This window comes from Macaca thibetana, chromosome 15, assembly GCF_024542745.1.
Source record: "Macaca thibetana thibetana isolate TM-01 chromosome 15, ASM2454274v1, whole genome shotgun sequence".
In the NCBI taxonomy this organism is placed as follows: domain Eukaryota; kingdom Metazoa; phylum Chordata; class Mammalia; order Primates; family Cercopithecidae; genus Macaca; species Macaca thibetana.
The window spans coordinates 61,659,161-61,680,041 of NC_065592.1; the positions used below are offsets into that span (position 1 = coordinate 61,659,161).

General features: G+C 42.7%; 1 protein-coding gene across 3 annotated transcripts in view; it reads left to right on the top strand.

Annotated features, from left to right (window-relative positions):
- The window catches only part of SAXO1 (stabilizer of axonemal microtubules 1), a 107,965-nt gene extending 87,675 nt beyond the window's left edge, over window positions 1-20,290 (top strand). For 2 of the 3 annotated variants that reach the window (XM_050761332.1, XM_050761333.1), the window contains exons 3-4: window positions 6,628-6,830; window positions 18,889-20,290. In XM_050761332.1, coding sequence (XP_050617289.1) covers window positions 6,628-6,830; window positions 18,889-19,892 — 1,207 coding nt within the window. In that variant the 3' untranslated portion in view covers window positions 19,893-20,290. The remainder of the gene's footprint in view (window positions 1-6,627; window positions 6,831-18,888) is intronic. The other variant, XM_050761334.1, reaches the window with a different exon arrangement.
- Window positions 20,291-20,881: the final 591 nt, after the last annotated feature.

Sequence of the window (20,881 nt, forward strand, 5' to 3'; positions counted from 1 at the left end):
CAGACTGTGCAAGAATTTCCAAAATAAGCTGTTAATGAACATAAGGGCCTTAAAAAGAAAAAGTGGCAGGATCAAGGTTATACACACGGAGGAAAAAGAGCAGATATGAATCTCTTTTTATTTCCTACCCTAAAAAGAGAAGTAAGGGGGAAATGAGTAGAAGACATCTGTGTTCTCTTTTCTACCACAATTTCATTATTTCTCCACCCTGTGCCTGCCATGAAGGGCACTATTTTTCGTAGATTGAGAACAAAATTATGCCACTGTCAGGAAATGTAGGGAAGCTACCATCTGGTGTTTCCCTGGAGGCTTACAGGGGAAGGGATGCGGCAGCCCCGTGTCTGCATACCCCTGTGTCTGCACGGATTGTCGTCACCCCTCTGCTCTTAGAACTCTTATTACTGGAACATCCCACCCACTTCTTTATCTAAACATTGACCTTGCTTAGTTTCTGATGTTGGACGTGAGGCTCCCACCTGCTGAACGAAAAAGTCACGTGGTCCAGGGCTTTGCTGAGTTTGGTGATTAAGCCCAGACACACACACACAAAAACACCTGGTTTCTGGAAAGGTTATCATCCCAGCGTGAGGCATGATTACAGCTGCACACAACTCTTACTGACCATAAATCTTGGGGATTTACAGCAGGTGCCATGAGGGGAATGCTTGTGATTTCCAGGCATTTTTAGTGTGAAACTCTTTCTTGCAGCCCTTGGTAATTCTCTGGTGTAGAATCTGCCTTTAGTTCAGATAGACCTGAGATCAATTTATGAGTAAGAGGTTTGCACTTCAAGCCTCATTTCCCCATCAGCATGGTGACATGTAAAACACTGGGACCCCAATTTGAGACATTCTGTTAGCTAAGCCAGCTCCCTAAAGATGGGCAAAATGAACAGCATCGGAAGAAAGAGGTGAGTCTTCAATGGTGTTGGACCTTTATCCTAAAGGGAGTGGGACCATGGGTAGAGTGGAATGGAGGCACAGAGTGAGGAGATAGAATTGAGTTCAGACTCGATGGGTGTGGCTGAAAGGCAGAGGGCAGGGAATTGGTAGCATCAACTCTATCACTTATTGACAAGACTGCTTGCTAAACCAAGGAGAGTAAGGGAGGGAAGAGCTAAGAGAGAAAGGGCATTTGGTATCCTCTCCAAAGGTCAGGAAAGAAACAAGAGAGTTAGTAGCAGGCTTGAGTCTTGCACTACCCATTGAATTTTGTATATATATATATATATTTGTTCAAATAGATACTTGACTCTCCTACTCAGAGCTGTAGCTCTGGGCATATACTTAGCCTCCATAGCCTGGGCCTGAGAATTAGTGTGAACACAATGCAGATAGAGTTCTCGGCACTAGACTTGCTTGGGCAATCTCAGAGCCTTTGAATTGTCTATGCTGTATTTCTGATTAAATTTGTAGACATTTTGGCCGTTATTTCTTCAAGTAATTTTTCTTTCATGGATGATCTATTCATTTCTTTTCCCCAGTCTTTTCTTCCCCTCCTCTGTTCTTCAGATTGGATAGTTTCTATTAATCTAGTTTAAACTTCACCAACTTTTTCTCCCTTATCTCCATTTTGTGATTTAAGCCCATCCAATGAATGTTCTACTTCACATATTTTGCAGTTTTAGAATTTGCATTTGATTCTGTTTTTATCTAGTTTCTATTTATTTTACCTGATTTCCTATCTTTTAATTCATTATGGCCTTACTTTACTTTCCTTATTGAGCATGGTTTAAAAAGCTACTTTAAAACCCGTGTCAGCTAATTCCAATGTCTGGTCTGCTTGGAGTTGGTCTCCATAATTATCTTTTTTTTTTTTTTTTTGAGCATGGGTCAGATTTTGGGTTGATTTTTGTACAGTAAGAATGTTGTTATGTTGTGGACACCTTAGATACTTGTATGCATTGCTCTAAAAAGTGTTTTTATCTTTGGCAGTCAGGTAACCTGATTTGATTTACAATGCAAATTCTGTGTCTTGGCTGGCAGCTCAAATCTCACTTCAGTTCTTTAGCTTGAAATCTACCCCATATATGTGAGGTCATGCAGAGATTTGGGCCCAGTTTATGTACAGAATTTAGGGCTTCCTGTCTTTGGCTCTCTCATTTCCAGGTTTCTTTACCATTTTCCAGCAACTGTGGTTGCCTCAAACTTGGTTCTCTTTTTTTTTTTTTTTATGAGATGGATTTTCACTCTTATTGCCCAGGCTGGAATGCAGTGGCACCATCTGGGCTCACCGCAAGCTCCGCCTCCTGGATTCAAGTGATTCTCCTGCCTCAGCCTCCTAAGTAGCTGGAATTACAGGTGTGTGCCACCACGTCTGGCTAATTTTGTATTTTTAGTAGAGATGGAGTTTCTCCATGTTGGTCAGGCTGGTCTTATACTCCTGACCTCAGGTGATCCGCCTGCCTCGGTCTCCCAAAGTGCTGGGATTACAGGCTTGAGCCACCATGCCCAGCCAGCCCTCTGGTTTTGTAGTCAAGAAAAGATAATCAATAGAGATCGGCCTTTTAGTTGCCCTGCCTGGCACAGAGTGGAGCTGACCTTTAGGCTAGAAGCTTTGAATCTTAAATAGTTAATGGAAAATTAAGCAATGAAGCCTCAAACAGTGCCATTTTCTGCTTCCACCTGTTGGCTCTCTCCAGAATCCACCTTTTTAGAGCTTTAACGTCATTTGAAATAGTTTGTCTGGAGTTTATATGAAGTGGTGACAGATATTTACCTCAGCCTTAGTAGGAGTTGAGGGGCTCAGAGGGCAGAGGAGAAGACAGGTGCTATGTAACTTGGATGCTGGAGTGCATGGGCTTGGAATCCCATCTGTTATAGTGAAGGTAAGGCAGACTCTGTGTCCCATAAGGACCAGGGGCATGAATCAAGCCCTGTGATTCAGCCAAGGATCTTTTGCAGCACATTGGGATGGACTCCCCAAGCTGCCTAGGATGGGAGAATGGTTTCTCTAGAAGAGTGCCTTTTGACATTGGGAAGTTTGAGAATTACCTGTAGAAGTGACAAAGTCAAATCAACTGACAAAGAGCAGAACCCCATGGAGGAGATGGAGAAAAGATCCTGAGGAGTGGTATCGCAGAAGTCAAGGGAGAGAGAATTGAAAAAACTGAGTGAGAGGATGGATGCTTTGAACAAGCCCAGTGGGATAAGGATGAGAAGCAGCGGTTGGGTCTGGAAAACAAGTGATGCTTGGAGTATCCAGGAGTGAGGGGAATCAGATTTGATGGGTGCGACATGAGGAGAGGAAGGCAAGTCTGTACTTGTAGACAACACTTTCCGGAAGAGAGAAGGGAAAACCGGAGGAGAATGGAGCCCAGTGAGGATTGTGTCTTATTTTGCTCTTTACCTTTAAAGCTGGGAGATAACACTCAGTGGAGAAAGGAGGCAGTAGGGAGGAAGAGAGAAAAGCATGGCCTAGGAGATGGTCTATAGATGAGGTTCCCGAGAAAGAGGGCAGGGGTGAGAGGGGTTGGCTTTGGCCAAGAGGAGGAACTCCTTTTAAGATGGATTCCATTTTAATATAATTGATTACTTGGATACACTAACAAATCTTGAAGTTTGCATAAATAAACATTAAAAACAGGTTTTAAAAATGCGATGCATGGCCCTTTTGTCATGGTGAAAATCTTCATTTCCCACTGCAGGCTCGGGACCCTAGCTCACTGTTAGGTTATTTCCTCTTTCCTTTTGTCGGAGTCTTGTCAAACACCTTTCTTCAGCTTTGCCAAATGATTTGAAGTCAAGTTGTTATGACTTCCCCAGCAGGACCACTCCAACCTTTCACTTAACTCTGAGTTTAACTCTTGGCCTTCCCTACTCTATAACTTTTATAGCTACTTACCAAAAAGAAACTTACTTCTCTCACCAGTTTCTTTTTCTTGGTTCACGTCACATGTGCACAGAGACTGGGAAATGTACCACAGAAAGAGAGGGGAGATCCAGTGTTCTTAAAAAGAAAAGCTAGTTAGTTTGAGCAATTCTGGGAAGACTAAAATATAGACTTTTCTTTTACGTGAATTTAAAAGCTATAAGATTATGTGTGATTGGGGACATGCAGTTATGTTGTGGTTAATGACAGGTTTCAGTGAATGTTCTCAACATAAAAACATAATGAGGAAACACATAAATTCTGATTAAATTCACTCCTAAGCCACAGTAACTATGTTTAGGTAGGTTATAAAAAAGTCAAACTTTAAAATTTTTCTTCTCTTAAGAAGTAGATATTGCCTCCCCCCACCCCCCCCGTAGTCATTTTCCTTAGTTATAGCTGATCAATAAATTAAACCATAGAGGAATACTTAGAAAGGAACTTAAATTTTCTACTGGAAAAGATGATTGGCTTTTGTCTTCGGGAAACCAATTTCAGAATGGTCTGTGAACTGGTGAATTTGGTTGTGGGCTTTTGTCTGCTCTTTTCCAGTAGAAGCCGTGGGAGATGGGCAGTAAATGTGCTTTAGTTTTCAAGAGGCTGGCAGCCTTTGAAGGGAGGTTTTTGCGGCATCCCTGAGAGGAAGCTGGTCCTCTTGGTCAGAGTAACTGAAGAAGAGCCTGCCATCGACTCTGGGTGCAGGGTCCCCGAGAGTGGCAGGCTTACAGCTGGAAAGCATTCCTAGGTGCTTTGAGGTTGGGTGGGCTCAGTGCAGCAGCTCAGGCACCCATAGGCACCCAGCTTTGTTCCTCATTGCTTGCCCTTGATACCTCCTGATACTCCCTGGAAATGAATAGGGTGCAGGCTTAGGTAGCCATCACTGAACACAGGCTTTTATAAGGGTTTAGGAATGTGTGGTCTCAGGCTGCCTTGAAATCTGTCCATCCCTTCTGGGAGTGAGGAGAGCTCAAATTCCCTTGGGAGTACTCCCTTTAGAATGTACACTCTCTGACCAAGAGTCCCTTTCCACTCAGCTGGTTTTCAGATGGAGTTTTCTGGGCATTTCCATTTGTCTTTGTAGCCTAAGGACTTACCCTCTTAGTTCCCTGTTACAATTGGTTTAGTGCTGAATAGACACCAGGGTGTAGTACTTGTTCATTGAGAACAGTAGAAATAGGAGCTGACCCTTGGCTTCTTGTTCAGTCCATTCCCTCCATAAGCCCCGATATACACAGTCAGCTTCCAGACACTTCAGGCTAACAGCAGGGCCCCTACAAAGGAAGTCCAGGCTGAATGTCCTATAACTGCTGCTAAGATATATTTTTAAATCTACCCAGAGGGTGTTAGGGGAGTTCAACTGAAGCATCTCCCATTTCCTCCTTAGAGCCCTAGAGAGACTAATTCTCCTGCTTCCTAACTTCCTCCTCCCATCCCACCAAGCATTTTCAGGACCCGGTTCGGGTTTACTGACAATCATGTGTATAATTCACGCAAGACAGGTTACAGTGGAGCGTGTTACCTTTGCTAGTCAAGCATGGCTCAGTAATGCTGCTCCAGATTTTGGCCGGGAAGTGGGTTTTATTGGTGTTTGGGCCTAATGTTTTCCTGTCCGGAAACCTTCCCCTTCCCTTGACAGGGCTGTTCTGGCAAGCACCATCAGGGAAAATCTAACCTCCCTTTGTCCGGTTGAATAAATGGGTTCCAGGCAAAAACAGTTCGTTGTGTGAAGCAGACACCCTTCAGAGGGAAATGTTAGCATTGAGAGGTGGGAAGTTGCGAGTGCCCTGGAGGGCAACACAAGTCTGAGCTAAGCCCTGGCTCCTTAGGGCGGTTCCTGGTGGGCATTGCAGTGAGCATCTGGGCCTTTTTATCTGGGATACTTTGGAGAGGGACTGCTTCCTGTTTAGCGAAGACCATTATACTTTTTCGATCCTGTTGTTTTGGTACTCCCTGAAATAATGGGGGCGCTGACACCAGATAGCAGAGAAATGAAGGACTTAGGGTCTCCAATTATTTCGCTATTTTCCTCTTCTGGGTTTTCTGTAGGCTAAGCAGAAGAAGGAGATAAACATTAGCAGGAGAAGCTTTTGGGAACACAGAGAAGGTGGTGGAGGTACCTGAAAGGAAGTTAGCTCCACAATGAAGGGGTTGGGTGGAAGGAAGGTGGAGAGCGCAGGAGTAGAAGTAGTGACATTGTGGTTGGAGTGCAGGGTGCTCAGGTGGGGTGGGAATAGTGAGAGACAAGGGTGAGTAAGGCAGGAGCCAGGTCCAGAAAGGCTTATAAATTATTCTAGGAAGTTGAATTTTGCCTGGAAGAGTTTTAAACTGGGGAAAGCCATCTGATTTCTATTTAGAGAGTTTATTCTGGCCACATTATGGGGATTGAATAGAAGTGGTAGGGATGAAGGAGGAAGCTCAGGTGGCAGGCTGTTACCTGATCCAAGTGAGAAATGGTCAGGGTCTGGACCAAGGGGAAAGAAAAACCAATGGGGTGGAGGGGCATTGGTGAATGATAGGCTCTGGGGCCGTGAGGAAAGGAGGTCAAAGATGTGTACAGGTGTCTGAGTTGGGTGAGACATAATTGATGGTACCCTTCCCGAAGGTGGGAAATAGAGGAGAAACAGTTCAGGGGAGCGGGGAAGGCAGGTAGAGTAGAACATGACTTCTCAGCAAATGTTCATAGAGTTGGGTTGAGCAGAAAACATAAGCCTTATTGCAAGCCAAGGACCCCAACAGCATGCACTTGCTTCCTTACAGGAGAGATTTTGGGCCTCACAAAGTGGCACCAGTGAAGGCCCACCAGTATGACCAGTTCGTCCCAAGTGAAGAGAATATGGATTTGCTCACGACGTATAAGAAAGATTACAATCCCTACACTGTCTGTCGAGTGGACCCCATCAAACCTCGGGACAGTAAATATCCATATAGCAACAAGATGGAGTATTTGCCTACTTATAAAGGTGGGAGAGCACAGAGGGGCAGATTGGGGGAAGGACAGGCTGAGCCTGTGTGCAGGCCAGGAAACGTGTTTAATGTGCAAAGTCACTTAGTGCAAGAGTTGGCAGACTACTTCCTACGGACCAGATCTGGCCAGCAGCCTGTTTTTGTATAGCTGGAGAGCTAAGAAAGGTTAAACATTTTTTTTTTAATAATTGAAAAACAAATCAAAAGGCTATCATTTGAGGACTGTGAAAATGATATAAAATTCAAAATTCAGTGTTCATGTTTTATTAGAACACAGCCATATTCATTCACTTACACAGTATCAATGGCTACTTTTTGCACTATAGTAGCAAAGTTGAGTAGTTGTTGACAGAGACACCACATTCTGTGAGACATAAGACACTTAATACCTGGCTCTTATACAGAATATCTGCCAACCCCTGCCTTAGCTTGCAGTTTGAATCCTATATTGGGGGAAGCATTTCAAGTTCAAGCTAAGTTAGTTTCTACCACTGATTAAGTGATTGATTCATTCACGTGTTTAAAAAATATATCATTCACGTGTTTAAAAAATATATCAAAATGTAACATGCATATGGAAAAGTATACAATTTATAATTATACAGATCAATAAATTTGCACTGAACAAATCCATGTAAACAGTACCCAGATCAAGAAATATAACATTACTACCCCATTTCTGTCACCCTCCCCAACGAGAATGTAACCGTTATTTTAACCTTTAATACCTTACCTTAAATTAGTTTTGCCAGTTTTGAACTTTATATAAACAGGATTGCTTCTTTCTTTATTGAGTATCTATTGATATTACCTACGAGGTGTGGTCCTAGAAACTGAAGGAAGCATAATGGCCTGCCCTCGACTTTCTGGCCTAGCGGAGAGACAGGATATGTGGTCATATGTGTTGTGCTAGCAGACAGCCACTCTATGGAGCTCAGCTGCAAAGACTGAGACCATGAGACTGGAGACCAGGTTTGTCATCAATAACTCATGCTTATGATACCCACCTTTGCCCTAGGAGGACATGCTAAACAGTTCACAGACCTCTCAATGCTGTGAAGAGAGGGGGCCACTTTTCTTTAGTCAAGCCAAGCATTTAGGGTGAAGATGGTGGTGGAGGTAGTGAGGTTGGAGGGATGTGAGCTCCTAGAAGGGCCTCTAATTCTGTCATCCTGGAGGACCCTGTGCCTAGTTGAGTTTCTCTGAGTCTTCCAGGAACCGAGGACTGGATTGGCATGGGCCTCTTCAGCAATCTGAGCTCTGCCCTTTTATTTTCTTTAGCTTCCTCCTCTAACACTCACCCATGGCTACTTTTGGTCAAGCCACCTTTTGTCAGCAGTACAAAAACTGATTAATATTCTGAATGTTATCATACCCCGAAATGGCCCCACTTCTGAAGCCTTTGTGCACATTGGCATCCTGTCCTCTGAGCTTGTCCTCTTATCTCCTCCCACCATGCTAGTCCTTGGCCCTGTTGGGACCTCCAGTCCATTGACATCTCAACCCTCCCTCTTACCACCAGCCCCTCCTGTGTCTGTCCCCCCGCCCACGGAGTCTACTCCATGGCCTATCTTTGGAGCCCATCTGCTACTGATAGCCAAGACTCCCTCTCTCTTCAGCCCTTTTGCTATTTCCTCCTGGCAAAGCCGTAATCCTGTTTTCTGCATGTCTATACCTGGGCACACACCTGAGCATATATCCAGTCTTGTCAGCTCTTACCCATTTTCCACAGAAAGGGAGCAGAGCAGTCTTCTAAACATGGCCATCTGATCTGACCTCTCCTGTGTATGAAACTCCTCAGATAATCATTTGATAAAATCATTATTTTATCAAATCATATGATCCTATTATGATAAAAACCCAAACCTTGACTGCCTCCTCTGATGCCTTGGAGGTCCTGATGTCTAAGCCTATCTGCTCCAGCCTCAGGGCCTTCTTTCAGGTCCCTTCCTACATTTCTTTTCTGCTTCAGGGCATTTGTTTAGCACATGTGATGTCTTCTACATAGAATCCTTCTGCTTCCTTGATCGAGCACTTACCCTTTCAGCTAGCAGCTGAAAGATCACATTCTGAGCCCTTCCCTATGTCAGACTGGATGCTATATGGGTGCCTTGCACTCCCCTGTCTTGTCATTCATTGTGTACTTTTAATGCTTCCTATAATGGCCAGGCTGTAAGCTCCAAGGGGCAGGAATCTGTTTGTCTTTTTCTTTGCCAATTACCCTCTCACAGCAGGCACTACACAGGTAGTCCATACAACCAGGTGTATGACCATGGGCAGGGTGTTGGGGGGCACTTTTGCCTCTACTGAATGCATTCTTCTCCCTTTTAATCCAGTGTTTACAAGAAGACCAGAAATAAGGCACCACAGACATTGAGCAAGTGGGATAGAGGAATGAAACTGCAGTAAGCGCTTTCCACCATTGGTGGAGGGGATAAGGGACTCTGATAGGGCATATCCAATGGCGGACTCACCTCTCCTCTACACTGTCTTTGTGTGCCCTGTTGGTTTATGAATCTTAGTATAGGGAGAGACTCTTCAGAGCTCCTGCCTGTCAGTTCAGTTCCTTGTCTTCCACCTTTCCCTAGGTGCAGGGAGAGGTCCGCGAGTGAAAAATGCTCCTTGCTTGTCTTGGGGATTGGCAAGGATGGAGGAGGTCTACATGTAGTATTTAAAGAGAAGTCCTCCCTACTTATCCCCAGGAAACTACTTACCACTCAACACACACACACACACACACACACACACAAACACATGCATGCACGCACCCCACCACACCCCACCAGTACTCTTTAATCTCTTTCACTGCCAGCTTCCCCTGTCTCTCCCTTTGTCCATATAGCTACATCTCAGGCTGTCCTCTTCAAACTACAGAAGAGTGAATATTCCACAGCTTAAACTGAATCATGGCTGACAGGGTTTGGCTCTCTGCCCCCACCAAATCTCATGTCAAATTGTAATCCTCAGTGTTGGAGGTGGGGCCTGGTGAGAGGTGATTGTATAATGGGGGTGATTTCTAATGGTTTAGCACCCCCCTACCCCCTTAGTACTGTATAGTGAGTGAGTTCTCCTAAGATTGTTTAAAAGCGTGTGGCACCTCCCCACCTCCCGACTCACTCTCTCTGTCCTGCTCCTGCCGTGTAAGATGTCTTCTCATGCTTTGCCTTCCACCATGAGTAGAACTCCCTGAGGCCTCCCCAGAAACAGATGCTACCATGCTTCCCGTACATCCTGTAGAACCATGAGCCAGTTCAACTGCTTTTCTTTATAAATTACCCAACCTCAGGCATTTCTTTATAGCAGTGCAAGAACTGACTAATATAATGGCTGACTTCCCTACTGACAAAGTTAAAATTGAGAAAATCCTATTTTCTTTCTCACTTTCCTCAAACTTCTGGTACCTGTTAACTGCTTGCCTACTTAAACAGAGTTGATAAATGAACACCAGTCAAGTCTCAACTGGACTGCTCAGAACCAGGCATGCATAGATGGACAGGGTTTTTGTTCTTGGAACATGTGCATTTGAGGTTGGATTTCATATTTTCCTCTGCAATTCCGATTTTAAAACAAATCAGTATGTAGCTAAAGGAAACATATTTATAGTTAGATGAACCTATAGGTACCAGTTAGCAACATGTGTGTCTTATGAGGTTTTTTTTGTGAATACTACTTTCTTAGTTCATTTGTGCTGCTATAACAAAAATACTTGAGACTGAATAATTTATAAATAAGACATTTATTTCTCACAGTTCTGGAGGCTGGGAAGTTCAAGATCAAGGTGCTGACAGGTTTGGTGTCTGGTGAGGGTCTGTTCTCTGCTTCCAAGATGGTGCCTTGTTGCTGTGTCCTCATGTGGTGAAAGCCAGAAGAAAAAAAGGGCCTCGGCTGGCTCCCTCTAGCCATTGTATAGCAGTGCTAATCCATTCGTGAAGGTGGAGCCCTCATGATGCAATCATTTCCCAAAAGGCCTCACCTCCTAATACCACAACATTGGGGATTGAGTTTCAGCACATCAATTTTGGGGCACATTCAGACTATAGCAAATACTTACATTCTATTAGTTGAAGTGGTTTATTTGTTCTGTCACTCACCTGTGATGGAAGGGCTTCCCAAACTGCCTTAAATGCCCAACATCTGTATTCCCATCATCAAACACAGGGGATAACACAACAAAGTGTGTCGACTGAGGGAATGAGTGGATGAATGGTTCTGAGCCATTGTTTACAAGGGTGTTGTGTCAAGTGAGGGAATCAATGGATGAATAGTTCTGAACCATTGTTTACAAGGGTGTTGTGTCAAGTGAGGGAATCAGTGGGTGAATGGTTCTGAACCATTGTTTACAAGGGCTCCAGGTGACAGAGGTTGGAACATCTACACAAATCCCTATCCAGGCTATTACCCAATGGGTCCTGGCCAGGAGCAGAAGTGAGGATTGAGAAGGCCCATGCCACTTACCATGTGGTTGGATCAGTCCTTAATAACCCCATGCATTTGTGAGGGGTCACACCCTTATCTCTTGGTATATCACCCCTTGGGTGACTTGTTTGTGCCTTGTGAAAATTTGCTGCTTTAGTAAGTCTTTTCCATAACAATGTTCGTGTTTTATGACCATACATTGATTCTCTTCCTCCTCCACCACCCAAAAAGAAACCAAAGACCAAGGTTATTAAATACATGTTTCAATGGTTGCCATCTAGATTTTGTCTATATACTCTGCTTACATTTGTTCCACAGAAAAAATATGAAATATTTTTTTCCCCTTTTCACTCTATGGCCAGCACCTTTACTGGGGTCCAGAAAACCACCAATAAAATATGCTTTAGCAGCATTTGGTTGTAATTTGTGACATTTTCAAAACACTGTGCAATTGGAAAGATTGAGAGTGTAATTACTTGATGCTCAGCTTTAGGTTTAGCTTTTTTTTTTTTTTAAGGCACATTATTGAATGGAATCCATTTTAAAGAAGTTCTTGCCAATTACCCACATGACACTCTGGCCCTGAAGGGCTTTACTGGCGTGTGAATAGTTTGTCATGTGAAATTCTGAGGTTTTTCAGGGTCCTGTGGAGGTTTTTGGTAATAAATGCTGGGTGGAGGAAGTCGGGAGTCTTGGATAACAATGTGGTTTCAACTATATTGTTGGGTATCAGAAATCACATGAGGCAACTTTGAGCTTAGAAACCTGTTTTCTTAACACTTCATCCATCACAGAAGAGAGCCAGAAAAGCCCTGTCCTCCCCACCCCCAAGTACCTTGAGGCAGTGTGTAGGTTTCTACAGGTAGATGCCTCCATTTAAGTGAGGCCTAGAGTCTGGGGGCGGGGGTGGGGAGGAAACATGTGGTTTATATTCAGCAAGATGGTTCCCTCCAAGGCCCCCTAATGCTTTCAAGATGCAGATAGAGCCATTAATAGCTCTTGGAGAAAGAGTAGATTTTCAATTAAGATGAAGCCAATTTTGGATAAATAGTTGGTAGTATTATCAGCCTAAAATAAACTGAAGAGTGTGCTGGGGGATGGGTGGTGGGGGTAGATATCAGGACTTCTGGAGTGGAGGAGTAAGGAGCTTGGCAAATCCTCTTCCCAAAAAGCAATGACAAAACTGGACAAAATGGTGAAAATCAACCATTTCTAGACTCTGGAAATCAACCATTGGTATGCAAAAAATTGAGAAGCATTTATTAAAGAAAAACTATGGCACCTTGGTTATTAACACTAGGCGTCTGTGATGTTTTATTCTGGGGCTGCTTCCATCACCCCATCCCCACCCCCACTGTTTCATCTGTGTAGTGGCTCTGCCTGAGCAGGCTAGTCTGTGGAAACAAGCAGCTCTGCTGTCAGTGGGGCCTGACTTGATTGGGAATACAGTGCATACCCAGGGGTTTCAATAAAAACAGCAGTGATCTTAATGGCAAGAAATCAGGGAAGACAACTTCTGAGTTAGTCTGAGGCTGCAGTGCTCGTTGTGGCAACCAACAGACCAGCAAACCAGCTAGGAATTTAAGAAGGGAGATCCAGAGAATGAGATAGGCACAGTGGATCTTGATAAGCTCATATGTGTTCCTGGTGGTCTGGAAGGCTGTGCACATGGGCAAGGTTGTGTGCAGGCTCAAGGGCAATCAGAGTGGAGCCCGTCTATCAACTCATCATCTCTGGTTGAGTAGTCTGGAAGGCTGTGCACATGGGCAAGGCTGTGTGCAGGCTCAAGGGAAATCAGAAAGGAGCCCATCTATCAACTCATCATCTTTAATCATCCCCGGTTAGGCCTAGTTCTTGTGCAGGGAAGACATGAGAAAGCCCAGTAGGAAGTAAAAGCCAAATCAGACTTATAAACTGCCTGATCTTTCTATGTGTTTTTCCTAACCCACACACAGTTCCATTGGCAAAGTGTGAATGCCTTACTGGCTTAAAGTTCTTAAGTTTAACTTCTGACCAGTCATGGCTGACCACTAAACTATGCTGACAGAGTGACCCTTAGGAAGTCAGACATGTTGGCTCACATCTGTAATCCTAGCATTTTGTGAGGCCCAGGTGGGCGGATCACAAGGTCAGGAAGTTTTGTTTGTTTTTGTAAAAATACAAAAAAAAAAAAAAAAAAAAAAAATTAGCTGGGTGTGGTGGTGGGTGCCTGTAATCCCAGCTACTTGGGAGGCTGAGGCAGGAGAATCACTGGAACCCAGGAAGGTGGAGGTTGCAGTGAGCCAAGATTGTGCCACTGAACTCCAGCCTGGGCAACAAGAGCGAGACTCCATCTCAAAACAAACAAAGTAAAAACAAAAACAGATTAAAAAGAAAAAAATGAACAAAAATATCAGTGGCCATACACTGCAGGGAAGATAAGACTCTATGGAATTAGTGCAGGTAAGCCACTAAACACAAGTAAAACCAACTCCCAGTGGGGATCAGAATCCAGAGTTGCTGCAGCATATTATCTAAAGTGTTGAGTTTTACACAAAAAAATTGTAAGACGTGAAAAAGGGAAGTATGACCCATGAATGGAGGGGAAAAAGCAGTCAACAGAAAGTATCTCTGTAGGATCCCAGATGTTGGACCTAGCAGACAAATATTTCAAAGTAGCTATTATAAATATGTTCAAAGAATAACAGGAAAGCATGTTTAAATAAATAAAAGTATGACAACAATTGCTCATCAAATAGAGAATATCAGTAACGGGAAATATTAAAGAACCAAATGAAAACTCTGGAGTTGGAAGGGCAATAACTAAAATAAAAAATTGATTAGAGGGGCTCAACAGCAGATTTGAACTGGTATAAAAATCAGCAAAAATGTGGATAGTTCAATAGGGATTCCCAATCTGAAGGAGAGAAAAAAATTAAGGGAAAAGTCCAAACTCAGACTCATGGAATACCATAAAGTGTACTAACATACTCATAATGATGGCCCGAAAAGGAGAAGAAGGGGGCAGAAAAATGTTAGATTAATTGCTGAAAGTTGCCAAATTTTATGAAAAATGTGTATTAATACATTCAAATGGCACAACCCAAATAGAATAAGTACAAAGAGATCCACATCTATTCACAACGTAGTCAAATTTGTTGAAAGCCAAAAACAAAGATTTGGAAAGAGGCAAAAAAATGACTCATCACGTACAGAAAAATGACGTTATTATTATTTTTGAGCTGGATTCTTGCTCTGTCTCCCAGGCTGGAGTGCAGTGGTGCAATCTCGGCTCACTGCAAGCTCCACCTCCCAGGTTCACGCCATTCTCCTGCCTCAGCCTCCTGAGTAGCTGGGACTACAGGCGCCCGCCACAACGTCCAGCTAATTTTTTGTATTTTTAGTAGAGATTGGGTTTCACCACGTTAGCCAGGAGGGTCTGGATCTCCTGACCTCGTGATCTGCCCGCGTCAGTCTCCCAAAGTGCTGGGATTACAGGCGTGAGCCACTGCGCCTGGCCCAAAAATGACATTATTAATGGCTAAATTCTCTTCAGAAACAATGGAGGACTGAAGGCAGTTGGTTGCATATTCACAGTACTGAAAGAAAAAAGTCTATCCTCCAAGAATTTCATATTTAATGATACTATGATTCAATAATGAAGGCAAAATACATTCCCAGATAAAGATGGAGATAAGTTACAGCTACCTAGCTTGCAAGAAGTACTAAAAGAAATCCTTCAGGCTAAAAGGGAATGATACCAGATGGCAGCACAAAAGTAATAAAGTATATTATAAAAAGTAATAAAGCATACTGGTAAATGTAATTAGGTATTAAATATATACTTTTATTTGTTTTCTTCTTAAATCATTAAAAAGGTAATTTTTCTTTTAAAAGACAGTTACAGACTCAATATTTATAAAACTATGGGATTCTGGGAATTTAAAGTTGGTGTAACATCAGAAAACCAATTAATATACCACATTAATAAAGTAACAGAAAAAAGCCACTTGGTTGAGAGAAAGCATTTGACAAAGTTCAACATTCATAAAAGCTCTCAACAAGCTTAGGACTAGAAGGAAACTTCCTCAGCTTGATAAAGGGCATCCACAAAAAAATCTGTACTTGTAAAACATCATACTTAATGTGAAAGAGTAAATGGCTTCCCCCGATTGAGAACAAGGGCTAGGATGTCAGCTTTCACCACTTCAACTCAATACTGTATTGTAGGTTCTAGCTAGTGCAATAATGTAAGAAAAGCAAGCGGACAAGTAAATGTATCCAGGTTCGAAAGGAAAATACGAAGCTGTGTTTATTCTCAGACAACATGATCCTGTGTGCAGATAACCCAAAGGAATCCACAAAAATTACCAGAACTAATAAATGAGTTCAGCAAGATGTCAGTACTGAACAATATATAAAAATCAATTGTTTCTATATTCTAGCATGGACAGTCAAAGTGGAGTCAAGAAAACTGTTCTCTTTCTAATAGCCTCAAAATTAATAAAATACTTGGAATAAAATGTAAAAAAACAAGTGCAAGTCTTGTATGCTGAAAGCTACCAAACATTGCTGGGAGAAATTAAAATCTGAACAAAAATGGTGGACATTCTGTGTTCATGGATTGGAAGATTCAGTACTATTAAGGTAGGGTTGTCCCAAGTTGATCTGTAGATTCAATGCGGTTCCTATCAAAATCCCAGCAGACTCCTTTTCCTTTTTAGAACTTGGCAAAGTAATTTTAGGTTTTATGTATGAAATCAAAATAAACTGGAATAGCTGATAGTATTTTTGAAAAATAAGAACTAAGTTGAAAAACTTAAACTTCCTGATTATAAAACTTTACTATAAAGCTACAGCAATTGAGACAGTTATACTGACATAAAGACAAGTAAAATGACCAATGCAACTAAGCTGAGAGTACAGAAATAAGCCTTTGTGCCTATTGTGACTGACTTTTCGCAATGGTGCCTAGGCACTTCAGTGTGGGAGAGGATAGTCTTTTTGATGAATGGTGCTGGGATAGTTGGATATCCACATGCAAAAAGATGAAATTACCTCATCCAAACTCAAAAGAGTCAGAAACCTAAATGTAATAGCTAAAACTATAAATGTTTCAAAGTAAAACATGGGAGAAAAATCTATGATATCTTGGGACAGGCAAATAATTTAGATATGGCATCAAAAGCATGATTTATTAAAGATATTATATATGGGACTTTATTGAAATTCAAAACCTTTGGGCACTTAGAAACCATTAAGAAAATGAAAAGGGTCAGGTGTCAGGTGAGTGTTTTGTTAAAATAATAAGAAAATGAAAAGAGAAGTGATAGACTTGGAAAAAATATTTGTAAATCACATACCTGGTGTAAGATTTGTATTTAGAATATGTAAAGAATATGCAAACTCAGTAAGACAATCTAATTTTAAAATGGGCAAAATATTTCAATATTTTACCAATGAAAGCACATGAGGAGCTAACAAGCACATGCAGAGATACTCAACATCATTAGTCATTAGAGAAATGTAAATGACACTGCAAGATACTACTAAATACCCATTGGAATGTCTACAATAATTTAAAAACACAGATGGTAACAAGTGTTGATGAGGACATGGAGAAGTGAGAATGTTCATACATTGCTGGTGGGATGTAAAATGGCACATCTACTTCTTCACTTTGAGAACATTTGGCAGTATCTTTTAAAAAAAGCTAAAGATAAGATTTTTCCATACAACCTAGAAATTTCAGTTTAGTATCTACCCAAGAGAAATGAAAATATATGTTCACACACTTCTTGACAAAGGCTCATAGCAGAATTTTTTTATAATAGCCAAAGAGTAGAAACAACTCAAAGTGTCCATCAATTGGTGAATGGATAAACAAAATTTGGTATCATGTAATATTCAACAATAAAAAGGTGTAAACTACTGATATAAGCTACAATATGGATGAACCTCAATTACATTCACTAAGTGAAAGAAGCCAGATGCAAAATGCTACATATTGGGTGATTCTATTTATATGAGAAGTCCAGAAAATGCACAGATACAGAGACCAAGAGCAAATTAATGGTTGCCTGGGGTTGGAGATGGGAGTAAAGACTGACTACAAATGAAGATAATTGGTACGTTTGGCATGATGGAAATACTCTATAACTGGATTTTGGTGATGGATATACAACTCTGTAAAAGTCACTAAATTGTGTACTTAAGATGGTACGTTTTATTATGCAAATTAGACTTCAATAAAGCTGTTACAAATTGTGCCTGTGGACTCCACTAGTGTTGGTGTACATACCTAAGGCTCCTCGGAAGCTGCTTTTTTTTCTAACCTTTAGTAAAGTGGTAAGCAAGAGAATTCCCTATAGATTTAGAGGGCTCACTAGCGCTACTTTAAACCTGGTAATTTATGGGGCCCAGTGGGGCAACCTAGGTCTTGGATGTCAGTCAAGTATTTTGAAAGAATGCCAGCAGTGCCAAGGCAGTTGAATCACATGGTTTGTCGTCCCATTTTTCTCACCTAGACGTTCAGTCTTAGTGCTGGCCCTGAGGGTCTGTGTGATAAAGTCAGTTTCAAAGGCTTACAGTGCTGTCTGAAGACAGTGTCTGGTCCTCAAGATGCCTGGAGGCCATCTCTACTGCATATTTCCTTGGAGTCCAGGCCTCCCTTTGTGTTGGCAGTTCTAGCCCCACAGCAGAGGTTCCTCTTGAGATGGACATCTAGAATGGCCAATTCTTTTCATTCTTCAAACATTCTGAAGTTGTTTTCCTCCTGCAAATCTTCCCTTTGATTATTTTTTTCTTTCACCTTTACTCTATCTGGAAATATAATGCCCTTAAGTGTGTGATATGAGGTATCAGAAGAACATGGCTTTGGAGTCAACAATACGGTTTAAATTCCAACTTAACTCGCTAGCCATGTGACTTTCGGGCAAGTTTCTTAGCTCCTCTGAGCCTTGTTTTAGAAATCTGTAGAATGGAGAGAATCATGCCCATCACAAAGGGTTATTGTGAAGATGAAACAAGATCATGTATGGAAAGACTTGAGCACAATTGACTGACATGTAGTTGGTATTCCTTAATTGTTAGAACCAGAGAGTAGAGTGGGTCAGATCGTGGGCTCTGGGTCTGAATTTGCATTTGTGCTTTTTCACTTCTAGCCAAGTGAGCTGGGACAAATTCTCTCATTTTCTCTGCATCTGTTTCTGCATCTATAAAACTGGCATTGATAGTACCCACCTTATTAGGACAGTCTGAAGATTAAGTGAGTTGATATATAAAGCACTTAGAACACTGACTGTTATGTAATAAGTTTTATACAAGTGGCAGCCACTTTTCTCTCACCAGCCAATACAATGCCCTATTCCTTTGGAGTAGCATATTTGATATATGTGGATTAGATGTGAGGATTACAGGGACACAGTGGGCTGTCACCCCACAGATGACCAGGTAGGCCTAGTTCGTCTGGCTGGTGGCCTGCCAGTGGTGGGCTGTGAATTGCCTATCTCACTATATCAAGCAGGGATGTGCTCTGTCGTTCCTTTGTCTCAAAGACTACTTCATTGGAGACTGGCTTGTGACCTTCGGGCTCTGTAGAATATATGCAAGTTGGTTGACTTGATTTATTATTAATTACCTCTTCTGCTTTAATTTCAGCTGATTATTTGCCTTGGAACCAACCAAGGCGACAGCCACTTCGTCTGGAACACAAATACCAGCCAGCATCAGTCAGGTTTGATAATAGGACCACACACCAGGACGATTACCCCATAAAAGGCCTTGTGAAGACTGTGAGCTGTAAACCTCTGGCCATGCCAAAGCTCTGTAACATCCCTTTGGAGGATGTGACTAACTACAAGATGAGCTACGTGGCCCACCCCGTGGAGAAGCGCTTTGTGCACGAAGCAGAGAAGTTCAGGCCCTGTGAAATCCCCTTTGAAAGCCTTACCACTCATAAACAATCCTACCGGGGCCTGATGGGTGAGCCTGCTAAGAGCTTGAAACCTCTAGCCAGGCCCCCTGGGCTAGACATGCCTTTCTCTAACACCACTGAGTTTCGAGATAAGTACCAAGCTTGGCCAACGCCCCAGATGTTCTCCAAAGCTCCCATCACCTACGTCCCTCCTGAAGACAGCATGGATCTTCTGACAACAGTGCAGGCCCATTACACATACCCTAAGGGTGTCCCAGCTCGGTCCTGCCGACCTGCACCTCAGATTAGGAAAAGCGGTCGCTTTGAAGGCTCTTCCACCACCAAGGATGACTACAAGCAGTGGTCCAGCATGCGCACAGAGCCAGTCAAGCCCATTCCCCAGCTGGACTTTCCCACCGAGCCCTTGGACTGCCTGACCACCACTCGGGCCCACTATGTGCCCCACCCACCTATCAATACCAAAAGCTGTAAGCCTCATTGGTCTGGCCCTCGAGGAAATGTCCCTGTGGAAGGCCAGACCACCTACACCATCAGCTTTACTCCCAAGAAAATGAGCAGGTGCCTAGCTTCATATCCTGAGCCTCCTGGCTACACCTTTGAGGAAGTGGATGCTTTGGGGCACAGGATATACAAGCCGGTTTCCCAGGCAGGCTCTCAGCAGAGCAGCCATCTTTCTGTGGATGATTCAGAAAACCCCAGCCAGAGGAAGTTGGAAGTGTCAGCCTGATTTTGAAAAATTGTAATTTAGAAATTACACAGTACTTTTAAAAGCAGACAACTGAGAATTATTTGTTGGACAAAAAAAGAATTCCCTAAAATGACAGAAAAAAACAAAAAACAAAAAAAACCTTCACCACTTCCAGAGCACTTGAATAAAATGAGAATTACTTGACTCAGGGAAAATGACATTTAATCACCGGCTAATTAACTCCCCTTAACTTCTCCTTTACTGCATCCCCACTCCGTTTCAGGTTCTTTACTTTGTGCTTATGGAATCAAAATTGGTCTCTGAGGTTTTCTCTAATCCAGATGTATTTTATTAATTTAATCATTGTATGAACGGACATAATGATTAACCCTTGCCAAGTATGAAGCACCAAAGAATAAATTTTATTTTGGGGGGAATGAATCTGTAGCTCTGTGTGTTTACACCCATGTGCTGGCTGTGCAGACATTAGTCTGTATTGCTTGGGACCTTTGGGAAATTTTACGTTAGCATCCCCACTGTGTGTCAGTATTGGTGGAGGTGCCTTGGGCCTGGTCTGGTGTCTTGTTTTGGGTTCTCTGTGTGCAGGGCTGCTTCACAAAGCATCCTTCTACCTCTTCACTGCATGACATACCAGCAAGAATACTGCTGTTCGATGGGGTGTGGATGTCTTTGGTCACAGGTGATGGAGGGAAAGAAAGAGGGAGGCAGGGATGCATGAACCCACCAGACCTCTCCCCAACCCCAAGCCAGTAGAGGCTATGATTCCAGGGAGAGGAGGGAGAAAAAGCAGCCTTGGCAAGCAGGCAGTCAACACCTGGTCCTTGAGCTGTGAGCAAAAGCTGTGGGCTCTTCTAAATGCTCAGAGCCTGGAAGAAATTGGCCCAGGCTGGCCTGGTTTCTGGAGAGCCTGGATGTGCTTGTCCTAAAATGACAGCTGTGACCAGACCTGTGGCAAAGTTAGACCTAGTGGTGAGCCAGATTCCACCCTGGAGTTTCTCTCTTGAGCC